The sequence below is a fragment of the Thermobia domestica genome, chromosome 7 (assembly GCF_964235325.1).
Source record: "Thermobia domestica chromosome 7, izTheDome1.hap1.1, whole genome shotgun sequence".
In the NCBI taxonomy this organism is placed as follows: domain Eukaryota; kingdom Metazoa; phylum Arthropoda; class Insecta; order Zygentoma; family Lepismatidae; genus Thermobia; species Thermobia domestica.
In genome coordinates, this window is record NC_137460.1 from 150,624,582 (window position 1) to 150,638,940 (window position 14,359).

Here is a 14,359-nt window from a genome sequence, read left to right on the forward strand (position 1 = left end):
AGAATGCTTGTGTCGTCAGTGGAAAGAATGTTTTTATCGAAATCTATGTAAGCAGAAAGATAATTCGTATCTATAAGAAATAGTATAGGACCTAAAATTGATCCTTGTGGCACTCTGTATTTAATGTTTCTTATTTGTGATTTGGTTCATCCTATTTCAATATAGGAACATTTATCATAATGATTAAATATGTTTAAACACAAAAATGTTCTTCGAAAACTCAGGTAAAGATATGAACGGGATAAATAAACTTTGAACTACAAGGAATCACAATCTTTTATATTATTATTATTATTATTTGCACATATTGCACTCTACATACATAATTTATACAGTCCTATATAATACTTGTACAGACAAAATGTTGAATCTCATTATATAAAGCTTTTGCAGAATGACTTGATTCTTTCGTTCTCCACACTTACGCAGACAGGTACACTGCTGGAACAATGGAACATAAGCACTTGATTTCCCAAAGTTGTTTTTCATTATTATTGTTCAGAATTCTACTAAAAGATCGTTCTTTTACATTTTTATTTATCACACTTTTATTACCACATAATTTCGCTTGTGAAAATGCACTTAATTTTTACAAGTGGTGAGCGAAAAGAAAATATATATGAAACTGCAATGAGAATGTGAAAGTCTTACATATATACACTTATATACATATATGTATAGTATAATTCAAATGTACAAATGAGGGGAGAAACGTTCGCATACGAACAAATACAAGTCAACAAACGTTATCATCATCATGAAAGATTGCAGTCTTAAAAACAATCTCTTATTTTCTTTTTAACCCAATAATAAAGCACATTTAACCTTTTAAATTTTGACCAATTTCTTTACATTTATTTTTAATAGCCTAATATTTAAATTTGCTTCCATTGATACAACTCAACAGAAGGATCTATTTCTTCACCATCAAAACTGAATAATAGAAAAAATCATTACGTGCCGACAAAAAGAAGAAGTTTCCTTTTTTCCTTAATGTTTGGAAATTCAATGCAATTTAATATAGATATTATACCTGCATAGACCTTCAGTTTCTTGCTGAGCTTCCCACAATACAAATCCCACCGATTTCTTAGCAAGCTGATTTGTCAAAATTTCATCTATTTAATTACACAAGTATGTATATAATCAACAGTAATATTAATTTAGTAGTTATTAAGATCTTCTGTCTGCTTTTAGTAATATTAAAAACATTGTTATAATTTTGTTTTTCTTTTAGTTTTAATACGAGAGACAGAGATTAATTGAAAGAGAGTATTATACAAGTAAGCTACTATCAAATACAGTTAACTTTTCGTATTGTTTTTGGCACAATTTTATTTTTTCATGGTCCTTGCTTCTTTGAATCGCTCAGCACTTATTTTTATCTAAAATACTCACAATAAACTCATTATGCATCAGTTAAAACATGACCACAAAACATACCTGCACATACACACAAAAATTCAAACTCACTCTCTCACACACACATACACAAATATCACGACATATACACGCGTATTTTCTACGTTTGTCGCATCCAAAACTTGACATTATATACAAACTTTAGTTTAGAAAACATGCTGTAATCCAAATTACCGGCCTAACATAACAACCATTTTTTATTGTCAATATAAATCAATAGCGAACAATGCACTGGCTACACTGCTCTAATGCAGTACAGCATATTTATATATAAATCTTCATTTCATTTAAAACTTAGTTTGGCCAAGAGTTACTCTTTCGCTTAAGGCAACACTTATACATAACCACCAGTTGCCTTAATTTGTACCTCTTCAGTAGGAACAATTCTCACTGTAATTTTCGTGTACATTCATATATATAAACTGTTTAGAAGAAGAACATGAAAAATATTGTGCCAAACTTTTTACTTGGTATTGAATTCTCTTTTTGACAACTTAATTTTTCTTAATTATATCTGTGATTCCATAGGGGAAATGGCAAGCAAAATTGGACCCTTACATTTCATGGCACTTCATTCAATTTCATTTTCTGTTCTATTTTAAAATATATGTATATTTCAACTTAAATATCTTTTGGAGTACGCGTTACGAACGAGATGATCTTCTGTCCATGAATGCAGAAAGTCTTGATGACGGTATACTATACTTCTTTTCCACCTGTTAAAATCAGATAAAATAATAAGAGTAATAGTTTAGAAATACAGCTATAATTATTTAAATTATACAACTAATCAGGACTTTGAAATATTTCTGTAACTTCATTCTTACTAAGGGCCTTCAAGAGATATTAGAGATCAAACGTATATAGGAAGGCGATAGTGGTACAAACTCTTTTAAATTTATAATCATGCTCCCTGCCCTTGATCACGGACCCAGATAGACACATCAATAAAGTTGGTAAGTTCCCCAATATTCCTCATATCTGTCTCTGGTACAATACAAACTTCTTTATTTAAGAAACTAAACATTTGTGAATCGTTATTACGTCATAAAGTAATTATATATATACACATTAGTAATCAGCTTTCCACAATTCTTCAGGAGATACTATATTCTCTTTTATCAAATACCCGTTCTTCGCACGGGGAAAATAGTTTCATTTTGGACAGAAAGGGCTGAATTTGGATTTAAACAGCATTGGAAATGTCACAGTTTGTCTCAGCGATCATATATATTTAAAATCACATATTTTCTTTCTTAATATTATATTGTTTGCAGGGCCGTATTTACACGTGGGCCAATAGATCATGGCAACAAATTTCTAGCACCACCTTTTCTTTTCATACTCCAGTTCTGGAAATTTGAGAAATTCATTATGCATAAGCGTATGGATATAGGAAGTACATTTTTAATTTCTTTTCCATTTCCACTTTGATTATTTACTTTTTACTGTCTCAATTTTTCAACACACCGGTATTTACTGATATTGTGGAGGTGAAATTTTCTAAGGGTCCGGAGTGACGAAAGTGTTAAATACGACACTGATTGTTTGATATTTCTTTCAATATCTAATTTGGTTTTCTTCACAGTTTACTGGTCCTTATTTTGTTTGCGCTACTTTTTATTTATGTATTTTTAAATCAACGGTGATTAAATGTCAGTTACAAACACTATATCAACTGGAATCACTCAACTTAAATATACCAATAAAAATATCAAATTAATAAACGAAAGATGAAGTGAAATCGTCCAGTGCTTTAAGTAAACAAATCGGGAAAGCTGGGCATAACTATTTGTTAGAGGATACTTATGAGTGTATAGTGAAAATTTCATTATAACATGGACAGCAAATAGTACAGATAGAATCATTTGATAATACCGACACTGCGAAGCCAACGACGGCAATATTAGTAGTAATGTTAACATCCAAAATGAGATTCTTTTCTTTTAACACATAAAGAGTGAAAAATGACTGACTGAACCAGGATTCGAACCGTTACCACTGGGATGCCATCTGCCGGAGGCCCATTTCGAATCTCGGTCCAGTCAGTCACTTTTTCACTCTCTGTGTGTTATGGAATTCACACCTATAGAGGACTCTGATGTGTAAAAAATAAGTTGTTTCATCCTTTCATTAGTATATATGAAATCGTAACCGTCGTAAGATGCGGGTATATGGACACAGGATTGCCCAATCACAGCAGGGTCTGTGGTATAACCCATGTGGTCAAAGATGAGAGCACCGACCTCGAGAGTGAGTGACTGTTCTAGGAAGCGGACTCGGTGGCGTAGTGGTAACACATCGGCACGTTATGCCAGAGGTCCAGGGTTCGAGTCCCGGTACAACCAGTTATTTTTTTTTCGTTTTTTATGTGTATAGAATTCGCACCTATAGAGGGTTCTGGTACATACACAAATCGGTTATTTCCTCCTTTCATTTGTACATTTTTTTCTTTAAATTTTTAACAGTGGGATCGAAAAATGAAGTAAAATTACATATCTACATCAGAAAAATTAAACAATTTCTAAAGATTACTTTTTATCTTAAATTCATTTTGTATAAATCTTGCATTTTCTTTTAACACTAAACTTTTCACTGTAATATCTGACAACAATGAACTTCCTTTAAGTACTATCAAATTTTCAAAACAGTTCAGGGTCCGTCCTGCGAGAGAGAGAGAGAGAGAGAGAGAGAGAGAGAGAGAGAGAGAAAGAAAGAAAGAGAGAGAGAGAGAAACTGAAACTGATTGAACCCTAAAACAGTCGAACACTACGACACAAGGATAACGGGCTTTGTATACAACATGAACGATGAGATAAAGCGGAAAGGCTATTACTCACCGCAAAAAATATGTAGCAGAATTTTCTTTTACATGCAACAGGTAGTGCTTTCGGAAGATGCGACTTCCTTCATCAGCCTGTGGTAGACTTCAAAAAGGATACAAAACATGAAGGATGGTTAAAAGGTTACGATATGTAAAAAACAAATCTTCTGTCAAACATTAAAACACACGGGAATAGAAACTCACTGACATTGTACACTGCTGTTCACTGTTTTCTGTTCTTGCTTTCCAAATGGTGAAAGTATGTAGTGAAAAGATACTGGATACTCACTCACCTGGACAGAGGAGAATAAATATTATTTGGAGTTGTAAATTTGCACGCTATTGGGGTTCAATTCTCGCTCTTTCGATTTGTTCGACTCGTTTTTATTGAAGCTAGCGTTAGCGAAGCTTGCACTATTCAACGCGATTGACATTTGTGTGTCTATTCATCTGTTTTACGATATCACGATATATCTCGTAAAAGTTATCTAATTTTGATGGAACACGGTATGTGCCTTCCTTCCACTTGCAGAAATAATCTTATTGTTTGAAGTTGCAGTTCGTCAAGAATAAGGGGATAAAATCCAACCATGTAGCATGTTTACACATGTATATGAAAGATAATTTTCCAATATAAACCTCGTAAAAAGTGTTTCAACTATGAAAATGTAATGAATATTTTCTTTATGGCATTAGAAATATCCCCACAGCATAGGGTTAAAGTCTGCCAGGAATGAAAGTGTGAACTTACTCCCCACCCAATTTCGAAAATATGTTCCACGATAATTTTCGTTGAAAAAATGATTGATTTTGGTATAAAGTGCCACATTTTGTCTGAGGCTTCCTAATCACGCCTCTGCATGGAGTTAAAATCAGCAAGGAATAAAGTAGTGGATTTACCTTCCTAGCGTTCGCTGGTTTCTTTTAGAGTACCACGACAAATATTCTAAAATTCTTTCCCTTTTGATACAAACAATGTATATTTTTGGACTCTCAACACAAAAGGACATGGCAACCGTGTTTTGGATCATAAAGGTGTTCTTTTAGTGGATTTCATGCCAAAAGGCGCTATGATCAATGCAAATCGTTATTGTGAGACTCTAACGCAAAGAAAAATAAGGCCAGCCAACTAAAAAAGGAGGCGACGACTGCTTTCTGGAGAAATTGTGCTTCTTCGCGACAATGCCCGCCGTCAAACTGCTAGATCAATTCAGATGGGTGTTTTTTTGATCATCCACCCTATAGTTCGGACCTTGCTCCTAGTGATTTCCATCTTTTCTCTAAGCTGAAAAGAGTTTCTGGGTGATAAACGTTTTGGAAGTGATGAAGAATTGGAGAATCCAGTGACCACCTGGCTTAACCCTTTCACTGTGGAAGGTGACGGAAAAAAATTTCCCTAACCTGCGAATGTCGATTATAGTCGACGTGTTAAAATTTGTCTGTACCTTGGGTTTGTCGATTGTAGTCGCCAAAGGTTTTCTGTGTGATTTCTATTGTTTATCGAAAACAATAGAACACAAACAAAAATGAACGGTACAACTTTGGCGACTACTCTCGACAAAGCCAAGATACGGACAAACAAATTTTAACACGTCGACTATAGTCGACATTCGCATGTTAAGGAAATTTGGTTGTGTCGACAAAAGTCGACTTCCTCTGTGAAAGGGTTAATACACTGGCGGCAGAAGAGTATAACGGGAATTCTACAGCTCGGGACCTGAGCAAATGTTTAAAGGTATGAGATGATAATATAGAGATGTGAAGGAAGCTTTAGGTATGTAACAATTTTTTGTATGATTTTATATAATTAAACGCTCTTTATTTTCTCGATGACCCTCGTGTATATATATTTGGTCTAGGAATTAATTCGTGCGGGTGGACAAGAGATGGCGCAACGAACGGAGCGTCCCACAGTTCCGTGTATCCACACATGTGTTGCAAACCCCTGTCATCGCGTATCGTTCGTAGTATAGGGCAGTGGATTAAAGCGTCAACAACACCAGTTTGTAGTTAAGTGAACTTGGCGCAATTTGTGCCTGATAAAGTGATTTTGCGGGGTGTCCTGCTGCATTACTTTAACATGCAGAAAAGTGCGACTGAAAGTCATCATATTTTGGCGGAAGTGTATGGTGACCATGCTCTAGCTGAGCGAACGTGTCAGAAGTGGTTTGCACGGTTTAGAAGTGGTGATTTCGGCTTGGCAGACCAAGAGCGAGCTGGACAGCCAAAAAAATTTCAAGACGAAGAATTGACAGCATTGCTCGAGCAGGATTCGTGTCAAACGCAGGAACAACTTGCAGCAGCATTAGGCGTTGATCAAACAACAGTCTCCAAACGCTTGAAAGCCATGGGAATGATTCAAAAGATGTCACATTGGGTTCCACATGAATTGAAAGACAGAGACGTTGAAAGACGAAAAACCATTTGCGAATTGCTGCTTCAACGACAGAGCAGAAAGGGGTTTCTGCATCGAATTATTACGGATGATGAGAAGTGGATCCATTACGAGAACCCTAAACGAAAAAAGGCCTGGGTGAAACCAGGTGAACCAGGTCCATCACAACCAAAACGAGATATTCACTGTGCAAAGGTTATGCTGTGCATATGGTGGGATATGAAAGGTGTGGTGTACTATGAGCTGCTGCAACCGGGTGAAACTATGAATGGAGAACGTTACCGACGACAATTAATGCGTTTGAAGCAAGCTCTGGCCAGAACACGACCAGAATGGGAGAACAGACATAATAAACTTATTGTTCAACATGATAACGCTCGCCCACATGTCGCAAAACCGGTCAAAACCTATTTAGAAAATGTCGGATGGGAAGTTTTACCCCACCCGCCGTATTCACCAGACGTTGCTCCTTCGGACTACTACTTGTTCGATTGCATGAACAACGATTTGATTGGACAGCGGTTTACTTCTTCAGAAGATATCGAAACATGGGTCTCTGACTGGATCGCTTCCAAGGATGAGGACTTCTTTCGCCACGGAATCCGTACATTGCCTGACAGATGGGCGAAAGTGGTGGCTAGCGATGGACAATATTTTTCTTAAGGTATTTATGTATTTTGTGTTTGTACTACAGCTTCAATGTGTGCGTACCAACCGCACGAATTAATTCCTAGACCAAATATATATATATATATATATATATATATATATATATATATATATATATATATATATATATATAGAGAGAGAGAGAGAGAGAGAGAGAGAGAGAGAGAGAGAGAAGAAAGAAAATGTCAAGTAAAAGAAAATAAAAAAGTATTAAAGAAACTTAATGTTGGAGCAGTTTTGAGTCATTATTGAAAGTGTTCTGGATTCTGACCCATACTCTGAGAAATAGGTTGCTAGCTGATATACTGTGAATAACTGTTAAACTTGTTCGGAATTCGAACTAACTGGAAAAAGTAGTAGAAGGGTATTAATCGATCAAGTAGGTACATTTTATTGTTGGTGATTGACAAAGGTGATTGACTAAGATGGTGATCTTAGTGATCCTCGTATGTCTACGTGGAATGGTAACAAGTGGAATAAAGTTAACTGGCTTAGGTTTACTTGGTGTAAAATTGGTATACTACGGAATTATTTACTAGATAAAGTAAAGCAAATTTTAAACAATATATAACTTAATATTGAACTTACATTTTTAAACCAAGGAGATTCTAGACAGTCGTTTGGCATAGCACGCTGAGAAGGCGTCATAACTAGAAGTCGTCCAATTAAATCCTTCGCCTCATTGGTCACCTTTTCGAAATATTCTTCCGGAAACGAAAAGTCACACTTGATTATGTTCGCTGTCGTTTCTTCAACGGAATCGTCCAAGAATGGAGACAAGCCACTGTAAAGAAAACAGCACTGTTATTCTACGGATTTTATACAATATTTTACAAAAATGTAGAAAATCAGACAGAACAAGTATAAAGGCGAGTCAAATGAAAGTAAGTCAATATTATTTCAGGTACCTGTACCTTTATTTCAAGAAAGGGGTTTTACTAGCATTGATGTATTTGTCCCACTAAGTAATATGCCGATTAACTCATTGCTCAAAAAACGATTCTTAGTTTTTGTGCTAGAACTCGGGTAAATGACTCCTACACTTCATTATTTACCACAATCAACGATGTTTTATTTGCTCCTTCAGGTGTTCATGAATAAAAACAACCCTCATTCGTCACAGAACTAAATCTTCGACCATATCCAATAACAGTATCTGCCTCTGTCCTTGTGTCTGGTTTGATGGCTTTATCCTACCTAGGTAGTTTGGGATAATTTTTTGCAACTTTCGTGTTTCTGCTTGAATCTTCTAGTCCATCATTTCACTATAGGCAATGTATCACCGCTCTCAAATATCTCAAAGTTGTCAAAAAAATCTTATTTGGAAGAATGTTCTATTTCACAATTGGAGTGTTTATTGTTTAATTCAAGGTTCTTATCAACTGGCATTAAGCTTTGATAATAAACTGGCCTTACAACCGTATCCTATATAGAGAGCCACTTAACGCTACCTCAAACGAACCATTCAGCAGCGGAAAAGATTGACTCATTTTCATTTGATTTGCCTTTATAAATGTATTATTATTATTAGATGTTTAATTATTTATATCTATAATTATTTATTAGATACTTTAAATATATACTAGCCCATTACATCAAAAATAAGCAGTCGTCTGAAAGCATTGTATTGTTACATCTGGTTGATTTCTACTTTCGCTTTTCCGAGTTCCTGTAAAATCTTATTTCTATAGATCTGGTTTAAAGGTCTTTACAGTTCGTAAAGCAATGGTAGGACTTAATAATCTTGCTTTTCCTTTGAGAAAACAAGAACACATTATAGGTAGAGGCGGCTCAGGAGGGAAGTCACATGGGTAAAAATTAAAGCTGTTTCGCTTGAAACTAAAAGAAGACCACTTTCTTAACGTACTAATGTTTGTATACAACAATCAATACATTAGATAATATTCCCTTAGTTTTAAGTGATAAAACTTTAATTTTTATCAGTACGACTTCCCTCACCAGCCGTCTCTGATTATGCGACAAAAGAAAATAGCATATTTTATATACTTTCTGCTACGTTCATCTGTCGAGCCTACATTGTTCACTGAAGTTTTGTTCGAAATACTGTTTCTTTTATATATACGAATATTTTGAACGTTTGAACAACAGGCAAGTTCAGTAATAAGAAAGTTTTCAATATTTTGGTCCACTTTAGCGAACGTATGTATGTAACAAGATTTCGCCGATGTTGTCCCCCACCTGTAAACAGCATTTTCCTGGCATTTCCCTAGGAAAAACGACACATTATATTGTATGATTGTTAATGAAATATTTATTTATGAAATACAGAAAAATTACGTGAACAATATTTGTGAAAAACTTACTCTTAATAATAAACTGGCCCTTGTACATTTTCATGAATTACGACTTATGCCACAATTTGTGGTCATTCCATATGAAATCACCAAATTTGAAGCTGAAATGTGGCTCATATGTTTTAAATTTTCCTCAAAATTTGTACATGTGTTATGATACTCAAACACAACACACCTGTAAAATTTTACAGCTCTAGCTCAAAGGGGATTCCTGTAGGAGCCATTCGAAATTTAGGGGTTTTGTGCAAAAAACAAATAAGTCCGCCCTCGACTTAAAGTACTGAAACCGCTAGATCTCTGGAGATATTGAAGCTATTTGAAAATGATTTTCACTAAAACAATCTTAAAATTTGTAGCATTTAAAACATTGTAGTGATGAATTTCCCCAGTGGGGTTAAGCATATGAATTAAACCATCAAAGAAAGAAAAAGGAGAAAAAATAATGTCAAAATTTGGCAATTTTTTTTCTGAAAAAGGCCCACCTAACATCAACCTCAATTTTTTCCAATAAGTAGCTCTGGTATTCCTGTTTATGATATAAAAAATTAGGATTATATTTTCTAGTATGTTGAAGGTAAAAAATCAAGTCAAGTCTCATTATTTAATTTTCTGGTAATACGACTTGCATGGCTGAATATGTTCCTTTACAAAGGTTGATGATACCTATGGAAAAGAAGTGAAAACTTTTACCTTAAATGTAATTTATAAAGTTATTTTAAAACAATATGTGCCTATTACGCAGCCTATATAGTGCTGTTTGATTTAACAAAAGAAACACTGAACAATAGTGAACTATCGTTATATAATACACAGATAACATTAACATCTTTGGTTCATTTTAAACAATTTGAAATATTGAGTCTAAGATCTTTTACCACCAATTTCAGAAAAGCTCTTCTTAATAGCTTGATTTTTTTCAGAAATGCTGTAATTTCTACCAGTATCAGTTGAAATACTGGGTACTCCAATATTAATGATGCAGTTTTCGTATGGAATCCAGCATGTGGCAGGCGTTTTTGGCCAGAAAAACATTTTCTTGGGTTCATGGGGATGAAGGAAATTCACATGTTCCGATGTCACAATGTCCCTGTGAATTCTCAACTATTTTTCCAATCCACTATTTCTTTTCATAAATAAACGCAATAAAATGGTCACATGAAAGGCTAGTGTCTTTCGATTCTGCTCGAGAATTTAGAGCGAATATTGTCTTTGAAGAAAATACACGACTGACTTCAAGTTTTGACAGGACGCGAACGTTTTTAACACACCCAAAAAAAGTTTGACGTTGGTTATAGTTTGACAACATTCGGCAACAGTAACAATCCGGTTATCCAGTGGATTCTGTAAACTAGCATGTCTACCTAGACATTTCAGCGTCCCACTTATGCCATCGCAAACAATTTTGTTGTGGCTTGTGGCAAAATAGTTCTACTCACAAGTGGGTCCAAAATCACTCATGGAGGCATAAGTTGACAAAGTATTCTTTATAGTTTTTATGTCCGGCTAATGATACATCTCTAAAGTAGATAACGTGTTTAATATGAGAAAGAACATCGTTAACGTACTTCAAAAGAATAACTTGGAAAACACAAAATGTAACTGTATGTGACTGTATGCTCATTTCTGATCTTCTGGGCTTTTATGTACGAGATATTCGGTTGTTTGAAATGTTTCAAGTTTTCATATAGTCCAAGATTTTGGAACTAATGACAGAATCTGAGTTCTTTCGGCAATGGTACTCGAAGTTTCAAATTTCTGGCACTGTTCATTTATTAAATCACCTCAATCTTGACAATTATAAACATTTTCAGCGTCGAAAACTGGAAACAGCCATTGAAAATTTGGAGGTTTTGTGCAAAAATTGCCTAAATCCGCCCTCAACTTACATTATGTTATAATTTGGTTTTCTTGAACATACCAAAAAACACCCTCCTATTTTTTTTTTTTTTTTTTTTATACGTTAAAGAGGAACATCTAAGCTACTTATTTTGAAAATTTGAGGTTGGGGTTAGGTGGGCCTTTTTCAGAAATAATTCTCAAATTTTGACATTATTTCTTCCTTTTTTCTCTTTGATGGTGAAATTCATATGCTTAACCCCACTTGGGAAGTTTATTACTACAATGTTACAAATTCTCAAATTGTTTTAGTGGAAACCATTTTCAAATAGCTTCAATATCTCCACAGATCTAGCGGTTTCAGTACTTTAAGTAGAGGGCGGACTTAGGTGTTTTTTGCACAAACCCCACAATCGAATGGCTCCTACATGACTCCCCTTTGAGCTAGAGCTGTAAAATTTTACAAGTGTGTTTTGTTTGGGTACCCCAACATTTGTACCAAATTTGAAGAAATTCTAAAACATATGAGCCACCTTGATTTGTTGATTTCATATGGAATGGCCCAGGGTTGTTACTGAAATGTGTTTGTGAAATATGAACGAAGTTGATTACCTCAATTTTGAGAAAATCGTCCGAAAAAGTAAATAAATAAAACTTCACTCCCAAAAATAAATTAGCCCTTGAGGATCTTTTCGTAAGAAATTACTTATGCAGTACTTTATCGAGTTGTTAATGGAATATGAATAAAACTGACGAAGTCGTTTTCGAGAAAATCGCTTAAGGAGAACCTACAAGAGTAAATCATGCCTTCTGGATTTTTCTCAGAAAAATAAGATATCACGTTGCAGTGTTGAAATATAAATATGAAACATAAACAATATTGTTGAAGTGCTTTCTGAGAAAAAGCAATGTTTTTATGTTTTCATCCCCAGTAAACTATAATTATTTTTGGAGGTAGAAAAAAAAAGAAAGAACTTTTAAGTTTAAAATTTGATCCAGATACATTGGATGAAATGGCCCCTTGGCATGTGCACATATAGTACATTTGGATAAAAGAGCGGACTTTCCAAAATCACTATTTCCACTGTCAGATCCAGGAAACGAGTAAATTTATTGAAATCTCGAATTTGGAGTTTTACATGATTATCATAATACTTTCTTCTATCGTCACTCGCAACTAAAAATGGTAAATTACTCACTATAAACACCCTCTTACCTGAGAAAAACATATAGTAGAACGCCTACACTCCACATGTCCGTTGGAGTTCCAACAGGCTTTCCGAGCACTAATTCTGGTGCAGCGAATTCTAGATTCGCTGGCGGAAGAACTTCCACTTCTCTTAATCTTACAGCGTCTCCGAAATCTATGAGCTTCAGCACAGGTGGATTAATTGAAGTTTCAACCATCAAATTCTCAGGCTGTAATAAAAAACACAAATTTCAGATCAATCCAAAATAATATCCTCATTTAATACCTATATATCTTCGCACAAATGACTGTTTTAGATTGATATTATTCGTTTGGAATTTTGTGTCAGATGCTACATGAGATGTGGACCTACAGCTTAACGTGGGCTATACTTTAGAAATACATGCAATTTATTTAAGGAAATGTGTACAATAAGAAGTGAGTTTCGTTTCATAGTGTGAAACTACGATAGACTTCAAAACTATGAGAACTAATTCTCAAACTTCAAGTAGTACATCTAGAACTACTGGTTGCAATAGATTAATAAGATGAAAGATAACCTGGGATAACGTACCCACTGCCAACGTATCTACTGTCAAACTTTAGAGGAATGGTCCTATGTATCCCTGGACTATGGCCCCTGAGCCAGGGACACAAAGTGAACCGAAGTGACCCCACCACTACTATAGAAGTTTAATAATTTATGAGCATGAATTAAAATTTATTAAGATAGGTGCGGACAATGGAATTAAGCTCTCCATATATGAAGTTACTTTACTGTAGAAAATACAAGAATATACATTTTCTCTGTCACTATTTAGGTAAATAATTGTAATTATACTTTCAATGTGATACTTGTGTTTGCTTAACTGCACAAAGGCGGCTGATTTGTGAAGGAATCATTGACAATGTAAGTCTAATTTCCTCATCGACGAATTTCAGTATTTCCTGCTTTGATATTTCAATTTCAGACAAGTTCAAGAAACCCAGTTCACACAAATATGTAGTTGAATATGATGTTAGCTCAGAGAGCGATTTTAGGAATTTCACTAGCAGAACCCAAGAATATTTTCATCTTTTTTTAAGCAGACATTTACGTTTCATTTACTGTATGTGATTTCTTGGCATTTACAGATTAGTTCCGCTAGTATTTAACTAGCTTCTTATACATTTTTCGAAACAGTACTGCACCAGTCACGAATGTTCTTCGTTCCTTGTTTTATTCCAATAAAAACGAGAACACTAATTTCTAATAGTTAATCGGTTGCGGAACTGACATAGAGAATCCTAGAACGTATTCGATTAATACAATATTCAACCCCTCGTACACGAAGACTTCATATGAAACTTGAAAATTGGTCACCATTTTTAATTTATTTCTGTAATATTGGAAACATACTGGCTTCGTTTGACTTCATTCGTGGAGAATAGAATCATGTGAATCTTTTGACACTAGAAACTTTTCGATATGAAATCGCAACAATGTCTACATCTCTGATCAATATCTTCACATTGCAAATCCAGCCTTCCCTGGTAATTGTCGCATAAATATGACCAAAATTCAGTCTTAATAACATAAAGAATACAAAGTAACATTAATGTATCTCAATTAGTTCGCGAACCTACTCCAGAACTGATCCTCTATTATAAATACTAGTTGATCCCCCCACTTCAGCCGCTATAGGGTAAAATTATGCTTATGAGTTCTA

General features: G+C 34.7%; 1 protein-coding gene across 1 annotated transcript in view; it reads right to left on the minus strand.

Annotated features, from left to right (window-relative positions):
* Window positions 1–267: 267 nt before the first annotated feature.
* Window positions 268–14,359, minus strand: part of LOC145690496 (triple functional domain protein-like) — a gene marked incomplete at its 5' end in the record, with an annotated part of 70,885 nt that continues 56,793 nt past the window's right edge. The window contains 3 exon segments of the mRNA XM_081765426.1: window positions 268–2,138; window positions 7,899–8,094; window positions 12,678–12,880. Coding sequence (XP_081621552.1) covers window positions 2,067–2,138; window positions 7,899–8,094; window positions 12,678–12,880 — 471 coding nt within the window.